General features: G+C 42.2%; 1 protein-coding gene across 2 annotated transcripts in view; it reads right to left on the bottom strand.

Moving 5' to 3' along the window:
* The window catches only part of LOC136825347 (vam6/Vps39-like protein), a 151,869-nt gene that overhangs the window by 74,084 nt on the left and 60,225 nt on the right, over positions 1 to 17,560 (bottom strand). For both annotated transcript variants that reach the window (XM_067081603.1, XM_067081608.1), the window contains exons 6-7: positions 12,864 to 12,993; positions 2,803 to 2,926 (exon numbers count right to left, since the gene is read on the bottom strand). In XM_067081603.1, the coding sequence (XP_066937704.1) occupies positions 2,803 to 2,926; positions 12,864 to 12,993 (254 nt within the window). The remainder of the gene's footprint in view (positions 1 to 2,802; positions 2,927 to 12,863; positions 12,994 to 17,560) is intronic.

Consider the following 17,560-nt stretch of genomic DNA (forward strand, 5'->3'; position numbering starts at 1 on the left):
CAAGATTGCAGGTCTTGAAAACATGAATTGCACACAAGAAATCCAACCTGATAAATTATATAATGTTTGTAAACAAAAGTGTTTTGGTCAGCCGCTGCTGGTTGGCATTGGTGGCGTTCCCACACATATTTAAAAGTGTATAAAGCCCACACACGCTGCTGCTGTTGTATATGTAATTAGTACCGTGATACGCCACCAGGATGGCACTTTGCTTTGTTTACATCCGCTAATGTCACAAGCTGTCGATTGCCGACGTAACTTATGAAATTTTTCTTAATTTTATGATAACAGACATTCAGTAATTCGGTTTATTTTTAATACTGTATTATTAATTTACTGTAATAATCAGGCTTGCTTTTCAATATTATTATTATTAACAACAGTTTTTGTGTGTACCCGTTACAGTACATTCTGGTAATGCCTATAGGCTACCTAGCCTAGCCTATGGCGCTGGGTCTACCATCGGTAATAAGGTCTCATTGGTCATATGACAATTTTTTTTTATACAGTATGCATTTAAAAATGTAAAAAGTGCTTCTAATACGGATTTCTCTGTGGAACGTATCTACTCATTATTCGCGGAAAATTAGGCAATTCGCGTTATTTTTCACTTAAAAATATTCGCTAATTACTGTATTTTCATATCGTTTTCATGATTAAATTCACTTTTGTGATAAAACTATTAAAATACTCAGGTATAAGCATTTTTAGAGGGTTTTTCTTGTGTTTAAACTATCAAAATAGGCAGTTCTGCATGTTTTTATAGGGGTTTTAAGTATTCGCAGATTTTAGCTATTTGTGGGGGGTGTGGTATGCATCCCCCACGAATACGGGAGGTTTACTGTAATTTGTGTAATGTTTTGTATAAAAAGGCAAGGTTGGGGTAATGACTGGTGGTCAGGAACAGATCAATCCATTTTCAGTTATTTCTTATGGGAGAAATTGATTCGGAATACTAAATCAAATCTCAACGTTTCTTCTGGAACGGATTAGCGTTGAGGACCAGGGCTCTACTGTAATGGTATGGTTAACAAAGAATGCACAGAAAAGCTTCTATTGAATGTAGAAAGTTTGAGGAGCATCAGACTACATAGCATGTACAGTAGTATACATAAAAGTCTATCTGTGCATACTGACTGATGAATTGTAATAAAATAGAAGAAAAACTGTGAGGTGTTTATGATTAATGGTGTATGGAATTGCTTTGTCAGGTGCTTTGAATCTCTGCTATGAATGCATAAAGCTTCAATAATCATTACAATTAAAATTGATAAATGGTCTATACTGTAATAGAAAAGAAAAAATAGAACAACCTGAATCATTACATAATGGTACTATATGGAAAGGTAAAGAAAACACGTGAAAATGTGTGCAGAAATTTGTGAAAGTAGTACGATATTTGCAAATTTCAGTTGACTGTCTATGCAGCACATGTTCAAAATGTGAAGATTTCACTGCAAAGGGTGAGTTTTCTGGCATGGTCAGACATTCTCTTCATAATTCCCTGAAAAAACAACTACATCCTACACATAACCCACCAGGGTAAGAGAAACTTTATGAGCTTTGTGATCTGAGAGACAGTAAAGCATTCTATATTGTATGGGGAAAAACAATCAATTTAATTCATACGCTATTCACATCAGGACAGGCTTAAAAACTTAGTTTTTTTAAACATTATAAAATTTTAAAAGTTAAAGGTATCATAACAATAAAATAAAGTATTATATTTAGTGATTGAAAACAGTAAATTACATTGTACTCTATGTGGTTTGATTGACTACCTTAGTAGGATACTGTTATGTACAGAATGAAATACCCATGAATAATGTCGTAAAATCTAACAAGTACCTATTCAAAATAAAATATAAGTACAAAGTTGTCTGTCACATAGAAAACTGGCATATGACATAGGTGTAAGACAAATGAAAACATCTGAAGCAATTCTATCTTTGTACACATATGCATATCAATAAAGCAATTTAAACAAAAATTCCACTTAACCTAGATACAACTTACTGGTGTGGATGAGTATAGACTACTGAGAAAATGCTTTCAGTATCAATTTAACAAAAAACTATAAAATTTGCCCAAAGTACACTGGAGCTTTTTATGATATGCTGGTTGTTTAGGGATATGCAAGCAAACACACACATATTCTCTTCTCAAATTAAACTTGCAAATAAATTTTAGTTCAATAATAAAAAACAAGGGCAAGATAATAGGTATCAATTGTCGGAACTAGCATCTGTATGTCTGCATCTTAGGTTTAAGAAGCAGCTTATAATAACTGTGCTACTAGAAGTAGGGGCTCCCCTACAGTGGGGATTACTCACTGAAAAGGAGACTCAAATCTTTATTCTTATTTCATCACTTAACATACAGTAAATGACACACCATTCTAAGCAGTTTGGAATGAGTAAAATATGAAGTGTATACAAAATGATAAAGAAGCAACTTGCAGATTTTTAACATGTAGTTCATTTTATTTTCATAAACTGAATTTTGCAGATGTTAAGTGTAGTATTAAAGTTATAAATGAGTACGACAATAATAAATAAAGGAGAACCAGGACAGCATCTAATTAATGGGGTCAACATGGATATACCTCAAAAATGACTCTCCTAGGCACCTAAGTTGCCTATTGAACCAAGATCCAGCAAAGAAAAACACAGGTGCTAATCCGTTAACTGCACAAACAGGTTTACAAATTGATACATGTTTTCCTTGTCAAATTTTGTCAATGGATTTAGCCCACTGTCAAAAACCCAAGAACAATACTGAACGTAACAATAACATACTTACCAGTAATTTCAAAGCCAAGCTAAACTTTTCTTGTTTAACCAACTCATTAACATGAGACACTGCTTGACAACGATGCAATCTCCATATGTGTGATATTGATGCAACATACACAGGATTCACACCCCTACAAAGGAAATGTATTGGTTACTTAGTCAAATTTTTCTCACACTTCCAAATTTAGAGCCTAAATTACCAGTACCATACTTCTGCTTTGAAAGATCACTATCCCAAACAAAATAAAAAACCTATACTTTTCCTAAAATTTATGAACACAAAAACTAACTATCTAATAATATAATAAGAAAGCATATGTTTTTGGCAGAAGAAAAAAATTAAACAGTCGTTTAAATTACAGCTTGACAAGTTTAACATATTTTTACATTCCATCACAAGAATTTTCTTAAAATGTGGCAATCTCACGCTTGATGCTGATGTCTAAAAATCTCAGAACACAAGATCAAGGAAGATCTTACATAATCTCTACTTAAGTTAATAAAAAAACAAACTAAATGGTAGAAAAATTCACACAGGTAGCTAATATGTGTAACATCCAACAAACTTAAAAATCTAAGTTTTCTAAACAAATTTTTCATACAAACAGGGAAGAGGATAGAGATGTACATAGGGTAAAAGAAGGAATCTAACTGGCAACTGGCAAGGGAAAAGAAAAGTTAGGAGGAAAGGAATCAGAATCTCAAAACAGCAGAGGGAAAAGAAGAAAATATTTAGGATTGTACTATGACCTAATAAGATAAAAAAAGATGTAAACATGCCAAATTATACAAAAAAATTAATAAAAGCTGAATATTAAATGATTCTGGAATTCTAGACGCAGTATTTTGAAAACCTGAATGACCAAATGAATATGAATTGGGGGAAGTTAGCATAACAGAAGTACATGTACCAATAAAGACCATAGCAACTCAAGAGGTTAAAAGAGCCTCACAAAAAGCTCCAGGACGATGCAGAATAACAATGTGACTTGATAAAAGCACCAGAAGAGCCAGTAATCAATTAGCTTACTAGAAGATATAAAAACCTGCTAAGTAAGAGGTATGATCAGAAGAATGGGAAAAGCCTAACAGTAATAGTATGCAAAGGAAAATGAGATGCCCTGCATATGGAGCTTACAGACTAGTTGAGCTTATTAATAATAATACATAATATGCCCAAACCTTTATACTAAGCTCCTGACCTAAAATTATTCCTATATAATATATATAACAATTTACACTACAAACAATATCTTCATCTAAATGGAAACAAGTTAACTAACTAGTACACTTCATTACTACTTGGAATACATACTCTAAATACCCAAGAAAATATATACAAATACCTTGAAAACTAGAAAATAAGCTAAACATATGAAAGTAGCAAAACAGACTATTACATAACTGTACAAACAAAACTACCTACATGGACTGAGGTTCCTAGATGATGTAAATTTCACTATTATCAAATAAAAGAAAAGGATAATAAAGTAAATAGGAAAGAAATAAATAATGGAATAAATGGTTAGATTAGCTGACTAATTAAGGTAATCCTTTTAAAACACTCCTAAATGCCAAGGGATCTATGCAAGCCATGAACCAGTCAGAAGACACACAAGAAGTATGAATTAGCTTTTAAGAATCAAAGGGTCTTTATTTGTATGCAATTTAAGACCAAGTTCTGCATTCTTTATCCTTTTGCACAAAAATAATGTGTCTGGAGTTTTATGTAGCATACACACTGGTCTATACTATTGTAAGTAACAGACTTACAGTAAAAAGACTTTTCTGAGTCCAGTCCCGTGTCAGCCGGTGAAATTCCATTACAGCACGAATTTCTAGGTATAACCTTGCTAGATATACCAGAGAAAAAGAGCTTTCAGGAAAGCTGAGGGGTTACTACCCCCAGTCAGGCAAAAATCTTCTTGGAAGGCGTCGGTATAAGAAGGGGTGAGTGAATTACCACTACCACGGAAACCTACTCGAAAGATCGCTCCTATCAAAATCCCCGAACAGAGCGGTGAGCCGTACAGCCCCCACACCAAACACCGCCAGGACGGCGACACCAGCGCCACCTACCTCATTCCATTTTCTAGCACGTGAATCTTCGGATTGTTTTGTGTGTGCTCCATTATTTGGATTTTCTACTGCTTCAACGATGGCATCGAGCAGCTTTACTATTTCCAAGTTAAGTACCATCTTCTTGTGGGGTTTTGTTCTATTTTTGGCTGTTATAGTCTCGTATTTTCATAAATATCGAGATCTTATTATGTACGCAGCCCCAGCCCCAGCCATGTTCGACAGAGGCGTCTCCTTCTGTTATTTTCAGTTGAGTCGTCTCCTGCGTCGTTATAGATTATTTCCCCCTTTGGTTCCCTTCCTGGTGGTTCCTTGCGGTGGCTCCCGCATGAATTACGATCATTGGCCTACTGGCCTTGGTGGGAGTGATGCCCGTGCCTAGGTACCCCACCCCAGGCTGGGTTCCTTTTGTTTTGGTCTTACTAGGCTAATTAATTTTATTGAAGATGGTGCTCTCGTAGTTTTATTTTTATTTTTATTTTTAGTTTTGTTCAGTGGTTTACCTCGGTGTTCGGCAGCCTCAGATCTAACCGCTTCCCGTGGTAGGCTACGCTCCTCTGTTGAGCACATTTTAGTTTTTATGAGTGTTGGTTATGTTTTGGAGTAGGCTTGTTAGCTTCCTTCCCTTGGCCCTGGGTGAGGAGTTCAGGTTGAGGGAGTTTTGTTGCTGTTTTCCTCTGGGATCGTTTTCGTGGGCAGAGTGAGCCCCTTGGTTCTCTTCCTCCAATTGGGGGAATCGAGCTCCTTGGATGTGTTTCCTCTAGGGCTAGTCGCCCCCTTGCCTGCCATTTTCGATCCCGGCTGGTTCTCGGCTCAAAATTTCTCTCCCAGTTTCTTCCTCGGTCCCTTTTACTCTTCTCGCCCCTAGCCTATACTTAGGTTAGGTCCATATTAGGCTTCAGCCTAACTAGGAGTCGGGCTTCGGGTTGGTTGCTTTCCAGTCATTTCGCCTCACCCAAGATTCATGGTCTGGGAGGTACGATGCAGTTGAGCGGGTGAGCTTCTCCCCGTCTCCTGTTCCCCTTCTGGTGGCCTACTCCTTCCTCCCCCTCCCCCCACTCCCTCCTTTCCAGCCTTGCTTTGCTCGTGCGGGTGACGCTAGATGGCGTTTTCTCCGAGTTCGGGACTTCTTTTGTTGGTTGAGGGATTCGCTCCCTCCCATATTGTCCCTAGCATCGCTGTATTGGAGTTGGTGGTTTGTTTACCCAACGCGCTTTCGAGTCACTGTTCACTCCGTCGGTTTACGTTGATACGGTATATATTAATTGCTTCACCCTATGTTATGAACATATGAGCAGTTACCCATCTCGTTTCTCCGGCGGGAAGTAAGGGTGGAAGGTTTTTTCATTATAGGGAACGGATCCCTCCGTCCTCTGGTGTTCTTACCATCACTTATTACTGTTTTTATTTATAATTTTTAGATAAGTCAGTTATCTACAGGAGTACTCTCCTTTATTCATTATATATATATAATAGTGAGTCCGGCCTATACCAGGGGTCTCCGCCGTTATTTTACTGGCAACCCTTATGGTTAGTTCCTGGTCTCTCTCCCATTCATTCCCCGGAGTACTCCGGGGTCTGAAATCCTACCTTCCTCTCTGAGTGATTTAGAGCTTATTGGCACAGTTTATGTTAGGGAGTTCTTCTCCGCCGGAGTATTCCGGTTGCAGTTGAATTTCCCGGCCTTGCCAGCTTTATTTTGCTTAGGGTGGGAGGTTCATGTACTTTTCTTCTTACAGACTGTTCGCTGTGAGGAGCCAGGGTGCACCGCCTCTCCAACAACCCCTCACGGTCACGTAGTTTGTCGGACCCACGCTGGTTGTGCGTCCGCCTTGATGACCTGATCGCTTTGGCACCCTGATGGTTGTGAGGTTTGCTTTGCTCTTTCTGCACAACTGTCCAGGACGAGTTGGTAAGTGACAGTCTCTACATCATTCTCATATTGTATATTATACATTGCTATGAGGCCCCGGAATGGTTTTCGCCCTTAGCTAATTGTTGGTTTTTTACAGGCGGACTAAAATTCCAAGAAGTCTGCCTTGGAAATCCTCCGGCCTGGGTGGCTGGGTTTGGAAGAAACGTCTGGCCGGGGAAGCCCTACGTCCCCCGACGCCAGGTTGAGGGACTTACTACCCCGGCGCACGGTGGCGGCCGCAGTGCCTGAAGATCTGGCCACCCCCATCATCCAGCAGATCCGGGATGAGACCCAGCCACCCCAAGCGGATGTACTCTGGCGGAGGTTTCGGAGGACGCCGCCGCTATTAATCTCGACCTGGAACCGATGAATGTAGAGCAGGACCAGGTGGTAAGTGGTGAGGTAGGTGAGGTTGTTGGGGCGGGCCCCCCATTATTTGACTCCCCTGCTTCATCTGTTTCTTCATTTTCAGGTTTTGTGAAGTCTTCCTCCTTGGGTGATAGAGCTCCATCTGCTATCCCCAAGTTGAAGTTGAAGACTTCATGGAAGGCGAAGGGCTTCAAGTCCTCGTCTTCCAAGAAGGCACTGCCCTTCCCCCCGTCGAAGGCTAAGGTCTCAGGACCTGTAGCCTCCGGGAGCAAGTCTGGTTCCTCCAGCAAAGGCGCGAGTAAGAGGGCTGCAAAACCCTAGCCCTCCTCGCCAACCTGCTTTCGATGCAGAGGCCTTTGCTAACCAACTGTATAAGCGTTTACGGAGGACCTGGACTCGAGATTTAGCAAAATCTCAGAGAAGCTTGCCAGTCATGATAATATACTGGCGGGAATGGCTCATCCACCCCCAGCCGAATCCACATATGTTATCCCGACACCGCGGACCTCCCGCCGCTTGATGTCGGTAACCCTTGGCGGTTCGCTCTCCGGGCCATCCAACATGATGGCAAGCTAACTTCTTGATGGTCTTGGCACGAGACGGTTGGAGGAACTGGAGTTCTTCCCCGATCTCCTGCCCCCTTATCCAGGCTTCGTGAGGCTCACGGAGGAAGCCTGGATTCGGTCGGACAAGGTTCCTAGGGAGACTGTCATCGCCCTAGGACCAAGCTCAGTCGGCTCTCCCGCGCACTCTGGACGGAGTGGCAGGCAGATAACACGGAAGTTGACTCCTTTCAAGGGGAACTTCACCATGTTCGCCCTGGGAGACAACCTTCCCACCCCTTGCTTGGACAAAGTCGCTCTGGCTACGGCGCGTGCTTTGAGGGTATTCGTACCTCAGCTGAGGGAGACAGACCCTACTTCCCTGGTATTCCCAGGAAGTAATGAGTTCTGGACAGCGCCCGTCCCACTTTCACGGTCGGAAGAACTGGACCCTTTGCGCCTCCACGCCAATTTAGCGAGCAGCTCCCCAAGCTGCCGGAAACTCTTTTGAAAGCGGAGTTTGATGCTCGGGTTAAGTTAGCCCGGTCGTTGAACTCCGTATGCCTCACTGAAGCCACGGCCGTCTCCTGCTCGGACGAGCCCTTCTTTCAGGTCTTGGCTAAGTCCTTGCTGGCAGGCTTCCAGTCTGACTTATCTGAGTTTATTTTGGCCAGACTGGAATGTAGGAAGTTCATCTTCGCCGATGCAACTATCCGTCACGAGCCTAACAAGCTCGTGAAAAGCTCGATTTAGGGGACCTAACCTCTTCCCTGAAGAGGAGGTCAGAAGTGTTATGGCTGAGGCTACGGGCCAACCAAAGTCTTAGTTCTCGCTTGGGGTATTTCAGCCTACAAACGTAAGACCCCAGAATCGGCCGGCCCCCAATCGAGAGGAGGTAAGCGTTTCAGGAGGCATAAGAGGACTCACCACCAGGCGGTAGTCCAAGCCTGCCCCGGTCTCGGCAGTGGCACAGCCTTCCACCTCTAAGGCCCACCCACAACAGTACGTGCTGGTCCAACCAGCTGCACCCTCATATGTGGCCTCACCGGCATATAACCCCACATATGAAGGCCGTGGTTATTTTCACGGCCTTGGAATAGGGTTACAGGGAGGAAGAGGTAAACCCCCTCATAGAGGAAAGCCCAATACCACCCCAAGAGGAAGACCTGGACGTGGTAGGGGGAATAAACCCGCCCCCTCCCACTGAGAGAACACAGGTAGGCGGTCGCCTGTTTTGGTTCAGGGACCAATGGACCTTCAGCCCTTGGGCACACAGCATTGTGTCCAAAGGCCTAGGATGGAGCTGGATCAAAAACCCTCCTCCTCTAACCAGGTTTTACCAGCCACCCACAGCAGTCCTAAAGGATTATGTGACAGAATTGCTCAACAAACGAGCAATAAAGAAAGTAAGGCACCTAAAGTTTCAAGGCAGGTTATTCACTGTTCCCAAAAAAGACTCCGATCAACAAAGAGTGATCCTGGATCTATCGCGTCCTAAATCGCTTACATAAAATGCGACAAATTCTTCGCATGCTTACGGTAGCTCAGGTACGGACTCTACTTCGCGTGGAGCCGTCACCACCTCTATCGATCTTTCAGACGCTTACTATCACGTCCCGTTGCGCCGGAACTTCTTTCTCAGTTCCTCGGTTTCAGACTCGGGAATCAGGCCTACTCCTTCAGGGTCATGCCCTTCGGTCTGAACATCGCGCCCAGGATATTCACAAAGCTGGCGGACACGGTAGTACAGCAACTCCGGTCTCAAGGGATATCCCTAGCAGCATATTTGGGACGACTGGATTATTTGGGCACCAACAGTTCCGGAGTGTCAAAAAGCCACGCCCATAGTCATCAGTTTCTGGAGTCGCTAGGGTTTCCAACTGAACAGAGAAAAGTCCCGCCTGACTCCGGACTTCCGGTTTCAGTGGTTGGGTCTCAACTGGGATCTGTCATCTCACACGCTGTCCCTTCCGCCTCCCAAGAGGAAAGAGATAGCATCTCTCACCAGGAGATTTCTCAAAAATCCATCAGCATCCGCCGGTCCCAAGAAAGGGTCCTTGGGTCTCTTCAGTTTGCCTCAGTGACAAACCTGCTGTTAAAAGCGAAGTTAAAAGACATAAACAGAGTGTGGCGGAGTCGAGCCAATGTCAAGCTCAGAGACAAGGTCTCCTCTATCCCTCAAATCTTAAAGACAAGATTGCGCCGTGGGCCTCGGTCAAAGGCTTGTCCAATACAGTTCCGCTTCAATTTCCCCCTCCGGCACTAGTAGTTCACACAGGCGCTTCCTTAGCGGCTGGGGGGATATTCTCCAAAACAAAAGTACAAGGAACGTGGTCCACAATGTTTCAGCAGTTCCATATAAACACCCTGGAAGCTATGGCGGTATTTCTAACTCTGAAGAAAATTCGCCCCCAACCAAGGATTCATATCAGGTTGGTATTGGACAGCGCAGTGGTAGTTCATTGCATCAACAGGGGCGGCTCCAAATCAGCCGAGTAAACCAAGTAATGGTTGCTATCTTCTCCCTAGCGAACAAGCACGGCTGGCACCTGTCAGCCACCCACCTAGCGGGGGAGTGCGGGCGTGGTGGATTCCCTGTCCAGGAATGCTCCGTTGGAGACGGAGTGGTCTCTGGACATGGAATCTTTCAAGTGGATTTGCCGCCGGGTTCCGGGCCTCCAAGTGGATCTGTTATTAGCGGAGAGCAACTTCAAGCTCCCCCTGTTATGTGGCCCCCTAACCTGGACCCTCAGGCGTTCGCCATAGACGCAATGACAGTAGATTGGAACAGTTGGGAGAAGATTTATCTTTTCCCCCAATAAACTTACTGCTGAAAGTTTTACACAAACTCAGGACATTCAAAGGTCAATTAGCCCTAGTAGCTCCCCTATTGGCCGAAGAGCAATTGGTTCCCTCTTCTTCAGGAACTGGGACTACGGAGTCTTCGGATCCCCAAGCCCATTCTGACTCAGACAGTACAAACCAAGACTGTGTCAGCTTCCTCAAGAATTCAGAATGCCCTAGTTTTATGGACTTTGTAAAGTTCGCAGCTCAAAAAAGGAGCTAACATTGACCCCGTCAACACTCTGTTTTTAGAATCAGATAAAAGAGATTCTACTATTAGACAGTATGACTCAGCAGTCAAAAAAATTAGCCTCCTTTCTAAAAGCATCTGAAGCCAAAATCATGACAGCTAATTTAGGAGTTTCCTTTCTTTAGATCATTGTTTGAGAAAGGCCTAGCTCCGGCCACTATTACCACAATCAAGTCAGCATTAAAGAAAGTATTTCTTTACGGCTTTAAAATCGACCTTACAGATTCCTACTTTTCATCTATCCCCAGAGCATGCGCTGCCTGAGACCAGTATCACGCCCACAGTCGGTTACGTGGTTTCTCAATGACGTCCCTTAAGTTAGCATCAGAGCTGGATAACTTTCATTGCTCTTATCAGGATCTGTTAAGGAAGACCTTATTTTTGATTAGCTTGGCTTCAGGTGCTAGAATCTCAGAGCTGTCGGCTCACTAGAGGTGATAATTATGTGAACTTCCTCCCGTCCTGGAGAGGTCCTCCTTTCCCTGATCCGAGATTTTTAGCTAAGAACGAAGACCCACAGGACAGGTGGTCCCCTTGGAAGGTGGTGCCCCTTCCTCAAGACCAGTCTTTATGTCCAGTTTATACACTTAAATCTTACCTTTCAAGAACTCCACAGAGTAAGTCGGGTCCTCTTTTTATCAGGGAGAAAGGTGGTACTCTTTCACTAAATGCTATAAGACAACAAATTTTATATTTTATTAAACAGGCCAACCCAGATTCAGTCCCTAAGGTTCATGATATTCGAGCAGTTGCTACTTCCATTAATTACTTTCATAATATGGACTTTTCGGAGTTATCTAAATTTACGGGTTGGAAATCACCTCAGTGTTTAAACGCCACTATTTAAAAAACGCCAAGAACCCTGAAATTTTCTACAATAGCTGTGGGAAGTGTCATCTCCCCACCTTAATTAATCATATCCTTGTCCTTTCCTTTCCCCCCCGCCCGCCTGCCTCATTTACTTTTCTGCTTATTCTCCTGGTTGATTATACCTCACTGCCTGGCTCCTCATATAGTTGTTTCTTGTACCTGTTAATGGAAAAAGCGTAATCTGATATGCCATTATTGCTCCTTTGTGGGGTACTGGACAGTTTTTATTTGGCTCCATGTACCCCAGATGGATGTATATATTAATGTTAATTGATTTTGTCTCTTACGTGTTTAGCCTAAGTTTACGTGTATAGTATTAAGGTTATATTTAGAGTTATTTTGTACACATTTCATGTTTCACCTTGCTTTAAGTAATTTTAAGGTTTTTTGGGGCTTTTTTCTCCGTCGTGAATCGGCCCTTGTTTCATAGTATTAAGTTTTTCAATGTGCCTTAGATTTAATATAACTTAGTTTTAGAGTTCTTGCTACACGAAAGAGATTGCTTAATTAAAATTATTTTGGTAAAACTTTTGCCTTTTCTTCAGATTACCCTTTATTTCTTTTTCCTGGTTGTTGCAGCCTTGGCATGATTCTCTATCACGATTTCACCGGCTGACACGGGACTGGACTCAGAAAGGGATTTTGACAGAGGAAAAATCTATTTCTGAGGAAGGTCCCGTGTCACCCGGTGACCCTCCCTGTATCACCTAGTACTCTCCCCTCCTCTTGCACATGCCAAGTCTGGGGTTAGTGCTAGCATGGAATGGTGTAGGGTGGCGCTGGTGTGCCTTGTCTGGCGTGGGTTTGTGTGGGGCTGTAACGGCTCACCGCTCTGTTCCGGGATTTTGATAAGGAGCGATCTTTCGAGTAGGTTTCGTGGTAGTGGTAATTCACTCATCCCTTTCTATACCGACGCCTTCCAAGAAGACGATCACTGGGGGTAGTAACCCCAGCTTTCCTGAAAGCTCTTTTTCTCTGGTATATCTAGCAAGGTTATACCTAGAAATTCGTGCTGTAATGGAATTTCACCGGGTGACACGGGACCTTCCTCAGAAATAGATTTTTCCTCTGTCAAAATCCCTTTTATGATATTTTGCAAACTACATGTTATTAATGAAAAGCTGAAATTATCAATAACAGAATACGTAATCAAAATTAAACAGATAATTCATAAGAAACAAATGCTACCATTGTCTTACTTTTTGGAGTTGGCGACTGCAACCAGCTTTGGTTTGTCCATGTATATACTTTGCACATCAATATTAGGCTCAGGAGTTTTAACTTCCACAGATTTTGACAGAAGTGAAATCAAGAAGGGTTTGTCATATGCTGTAATGAGAGAAAATTCTGTTCAAGCAATTTTTAAGGTAAATTCAAGCTCTCTCATACCAACCCATTACTTTACACCAGCCCTCTCTACATAAAAATCATCTTTAGACATGGCCCAAAAGAGAACTATTCTTCTTTTCCACCTTTCTGAATATGAATCTGGATCCTCAAGCAACCACAATGGTTTAAACTGGTCATTCTCAGCAGTCTGAATCAGCTGTATCATGGTGGGTAGGGAGGAGAGTCAATTATTAATATTAAGTAGTCATGGATTTGTATGTGAGAAAAATAAATGTTTTGTTCAAAATAAAATTTATTTCATAATGATTCTCGAGGGCATGCGTAGAGGGCAAATTTCTTGGAGGACTCTTGTCTTTTTGCCAAAAATAATGTTTTTTGCCCTTAGTGTGTATACCTCTCATACCCAGCATTTAAGCCAGAAACTTTTGTGTAATTACAGTTACAGCATATTAATCTGCATTCTCCCCCAATCAGTGCATTTGAAATCTTTCCTCCCCCAATCAGTGCATTTGAAATCTTTCAAGTTACAGTTCTCAAGTCCTACTGACATTGGAAAGTGGTTAAAAGAGTGCTGGGTATGTGTCAGTGCTTGGCCTTCCCCTTACTGCAAAGATGTCATCCAACCAACCTCCAGAGACCCTGGCACCTAACAATACCTGTGTCTCACACACAAAATCTGTACTCGCAAACAATTGTTTTTACTTCATGCAGTACCAATAGAAACACTCTGATGTTGAGTCTGTTATACAATCTGTCAGTACAGCCTTCTCCGAAGTCCATCCTCTAGAAGCAATCTGCAAGAATCTTACTCTCTCAAGAAAATATCACATATCACCAAGTGGCTAAGGACCTGCTCAGTACCCATCTATCCCGATGACCGTAACACACTGCCTCCAAGGGGACCTGCTGATCTAAGCCTGCCTGCATTGTACAACATGGGAGCAAATGACCTCCTAATGGTAAATTCATTCTCATAAAAAAGAGTGGATATGAACACTATAAATAATAATAATAATAATAATAATAATAATAATAATAATAATAATAATAATAATAATAATAATAATAATTGGCAGTTTCAACAGCATTTATTTTATATAGTAAACGCTCAATTCGTCTTATCAATTGCTTTTACATGGGCATGGTGGCAGAAAGGGTTTTTGCAGAGATCACGAAGCCATTTTTGTATGTCCGACATATTGATGACACCTTTATATGTGCTGGTTCCAGCGAAGAGATTGTCGAACTGCGTGCAGCCTTCCACCGACAGAAGTCTCCACTTCACCATTGAACACAGCAAGGATGGCTGCCTGCCCTTCCTGGATGTCTTTGTTGAGCTGAAGGGGAACTTGTTCTCTACCATGGTTTATACTAAACCTGCAAACCTTGGTATGTGCCTGAACGGCGACAGCGAGTGCCCCGAGAGGTACAAGAACTCCACCATCACTACCTATGCCAGGAGGACCCTTAACTACTGTTCATTGTGGACTGATACTCACCATGAAATGGAATAGGCTTCCCAGGTATTAGTTAATAATGGTCATCCCAATAGGAGCATCCAGGCCACCTACAGAAGGACGATGGAGAAGTGGTACAACCAAGAGCAGAGACAAGATACACTCGAGATGATCACCCTCTTCTACAAAGGAAATTACCACCAACGAACAGGCCCTGAAAAATATCATTAGGGACAATGTCGCCCCCACCGACAGCAGCAAGAAGATCCAACTGGTTATCTTCTACAGGAGCAAGAAGACATGCAGTCTAGTGATGAAGAACAACCCTGCCCCTCCCCAAGATCCCCTGAAGAGGACGAATGTCATATAACACGCCATACGTGCCTTTCCGAGATGCCCAGACTTCATCAACATGAAGCATCCATACACCTCACCAAACAGATCTCCTGCCATGCCCAGGAGGGAACCATCTTTAATCACTGTAAGACTGCCCACAACCAGAGGATCCGCCGCAATGACATTGTCGGGCACTTCACACAGGGAAGGAAAAACCGAGCCTTAGTGTGATTCAGGAGACCTTCCTTCTCCCTACAGCTGTCAGGAAAGCCGAGGACAACCAGGCAAGACCCACATCCCAACCTGCGCCCCTTGAGGACGACCTCCAGAGCACCGAAGGTGACCGTCTAGCAAGATCGGCCCCCGCACCCACACACGACTCAAAGACGGCCTGATGTCGAGGACGACGTTAACCCTCGCCCCAAGGACACCCTTCCCACACCTTGAGAATGATCGGTTAATCCGCCTTCCTTGAGAAATTGCACCATCGCCAATCAGCAGTAGGCTTAGATCAAGGAGAAGATGGCCAATCAAGAGCCGCCTTTCTGATGATGTCACGGCCCAACAGCCAATGAAAACAAAGCAACTAACCCTAGAAGCCCACAGACATGGATAAAAGAGGAGAAATCCACGCACTACAGCCACTGCATCCTGCGATAGTGTCCTGAATGATGCCCTTACGAGAAGGGCGAAACTAGTCGACACCCCGTGAGAGCTACCTCCTACACATCACTATACCACCGGAAATGAATATTGGTCGATTGCTCGCAACCATTCCAGGGCAAGAAAAGCAATTGATAAGATGAAATGAGCATTTACTATATAAAATAAATGCTGTTGAAACTGCCATTTTGTTTAACAAAACTTGTATTAAAGAAGGTCTTTTTCCTAATAATAATAAAAATAATAATAATAATAATAATAATAATAATAATAATAATAATAATAATAATACTGTAATAATAATAATAATAATAATAATAATAATATCCTTTATTGTGGCTCAGGCCTATATACATGGAATATACAAATATAATACACACAAACTAGGTACATAAGGTAACATGATAAAAATAATAATCGGGAGTATCCACACAGTTGCTGAAGAAGTAGAAAAAAAATAGAATTCATAATAATGGTAATGACAGTAATTATATGGAATATACTAGTAGAAAAAAAATATATTAAAAATAACAATAAAAAATACAGATTGCAGAAGATCAATTTCCAGCTGGGGACCTTAGGTGGTTACAGAAGTCAGGTCCAGAAGGTTAAACACGAATACTGAAAATTGCAAAACTCTACAATGATATTAATCACAGTAATAATAAAGTAAAGATACCAATAATAACAAGAAACATAGAAATATAATAATAATAATAAAAATAATAATAATAATAATAATAATAATAATAATAATAATAATAATAATAATGACAGGTGCTTCATAATTGCAAAAATAGAGAATAAGTCATTTAAGGAACAAATACCTCATTATCCCATCTTTCCCATAATTTAGATCTTCTTGCCTCACTGCTTAGGATGCTCTGTATGAGCGAACTGATGCCGTTTCTCAGTCGGGTGATCAGACTGGATATTGTTCACCTCACAATGATTTTCAAATTATCCAGGCAGTTTTCTATGAACATCTGCGTAGCAGAGTGATAGTGGGGAGTGTTTGTGAGGTCTCAGAATGTCACTGTGAACAACAGTGATAAGTCTCATGGTCTCTTGGGTATAGTTCATCCAAAGGGAGCACCCATATATACTATAGCAGTACGAGCAGAAGAGCAGCAGTTTTGTTTCTCAGTGACAGAAGGCAAACCTCCTTGCAATCAAGTTGCCAGCTGCACATAGTTTATGATGCCTCTGTTCTATGTCTGCCGTATCTTTTAGGTCGTCCACGATTATGTGGCCCACATACAGAAATTCATGCATGAGTTCCAGATGATGACTTCCGAGGAAAATTTGTGGTTTTGCAATAAGCTTAAATGATCTCGGGAGCAGCGACATACACTGGGTCTTGGTTTCGTTGTATAGGATATCAAATTCCTCTGCATATTGGCAGCAGGTGTTGCTGAGTCGTTGGAGACCTTGCACTGATGGGGAACTAAGAACCATATCGTTGGCGTAACAGAGATTGTTTATTGTTGTTTCTTTGATAGTGCATCCGATTGGGAGTGAGTTCAGTTTGACATTCAGGACATCTGCGTACGTGTTAAACAGGTATGGAGAGAGAATACCCCTTTGCCAGAGCCAGTTTAGGGAGCCAAAGATGTACGACAATATGTTACCCCATTTGACACAGAATTGCTGTGTTGAGAACCAACAACATAAAATGCCAATTAGATACAGCGGTGTGCCTCGTTTGTGCAGTCAGGAAGAGCTTCAGGTAGTATACTCTGTCAAACGCTTTTCTCACATCTACAAAACATAGGAAGACAGGAGAGGCTGATGACAGGTAATAGTTCAGCAATTCTTCCAAGATGTAGATGCAGGTGTCAGTTGAGTGGTTTGCTTTAAAGCCGAACTGGTTGTCAGTAGTATGTAGAAAGGGGAGAAGTCCCACTAGAAGAACAGACTTGATTATCTTCGACGCAATTGTAGTAATTGCAATCGGGCAATAATTGCCAGGGTTAGCTGCATCCTTTAGCTTGTTTTTTACTAATGATATTAAGTGAACAAAGAGTAGGGAGTCTGGGAGAAACTGGTGAATTATGCACGCACTGAATAGAGCAGCTAGTAAAATGTAA

Source organism: Macrobrachium rosenbergii, chromosome 3, assembly GCF_040412425.1.
Source record: "Macrobrachium rosenbergii isolate ZJJX-2024 chromosome 3, ASM4041242v1, whole genome shotgun sequence".
Classification (NCBI taxonomy): domain Eukaryota; kingdom Metazoa; phylum Arthropoda; class Malacostraca; order Decapoda; family Palaemonidae; genus Macrobrachium; species Macrobrachium rosenbergii.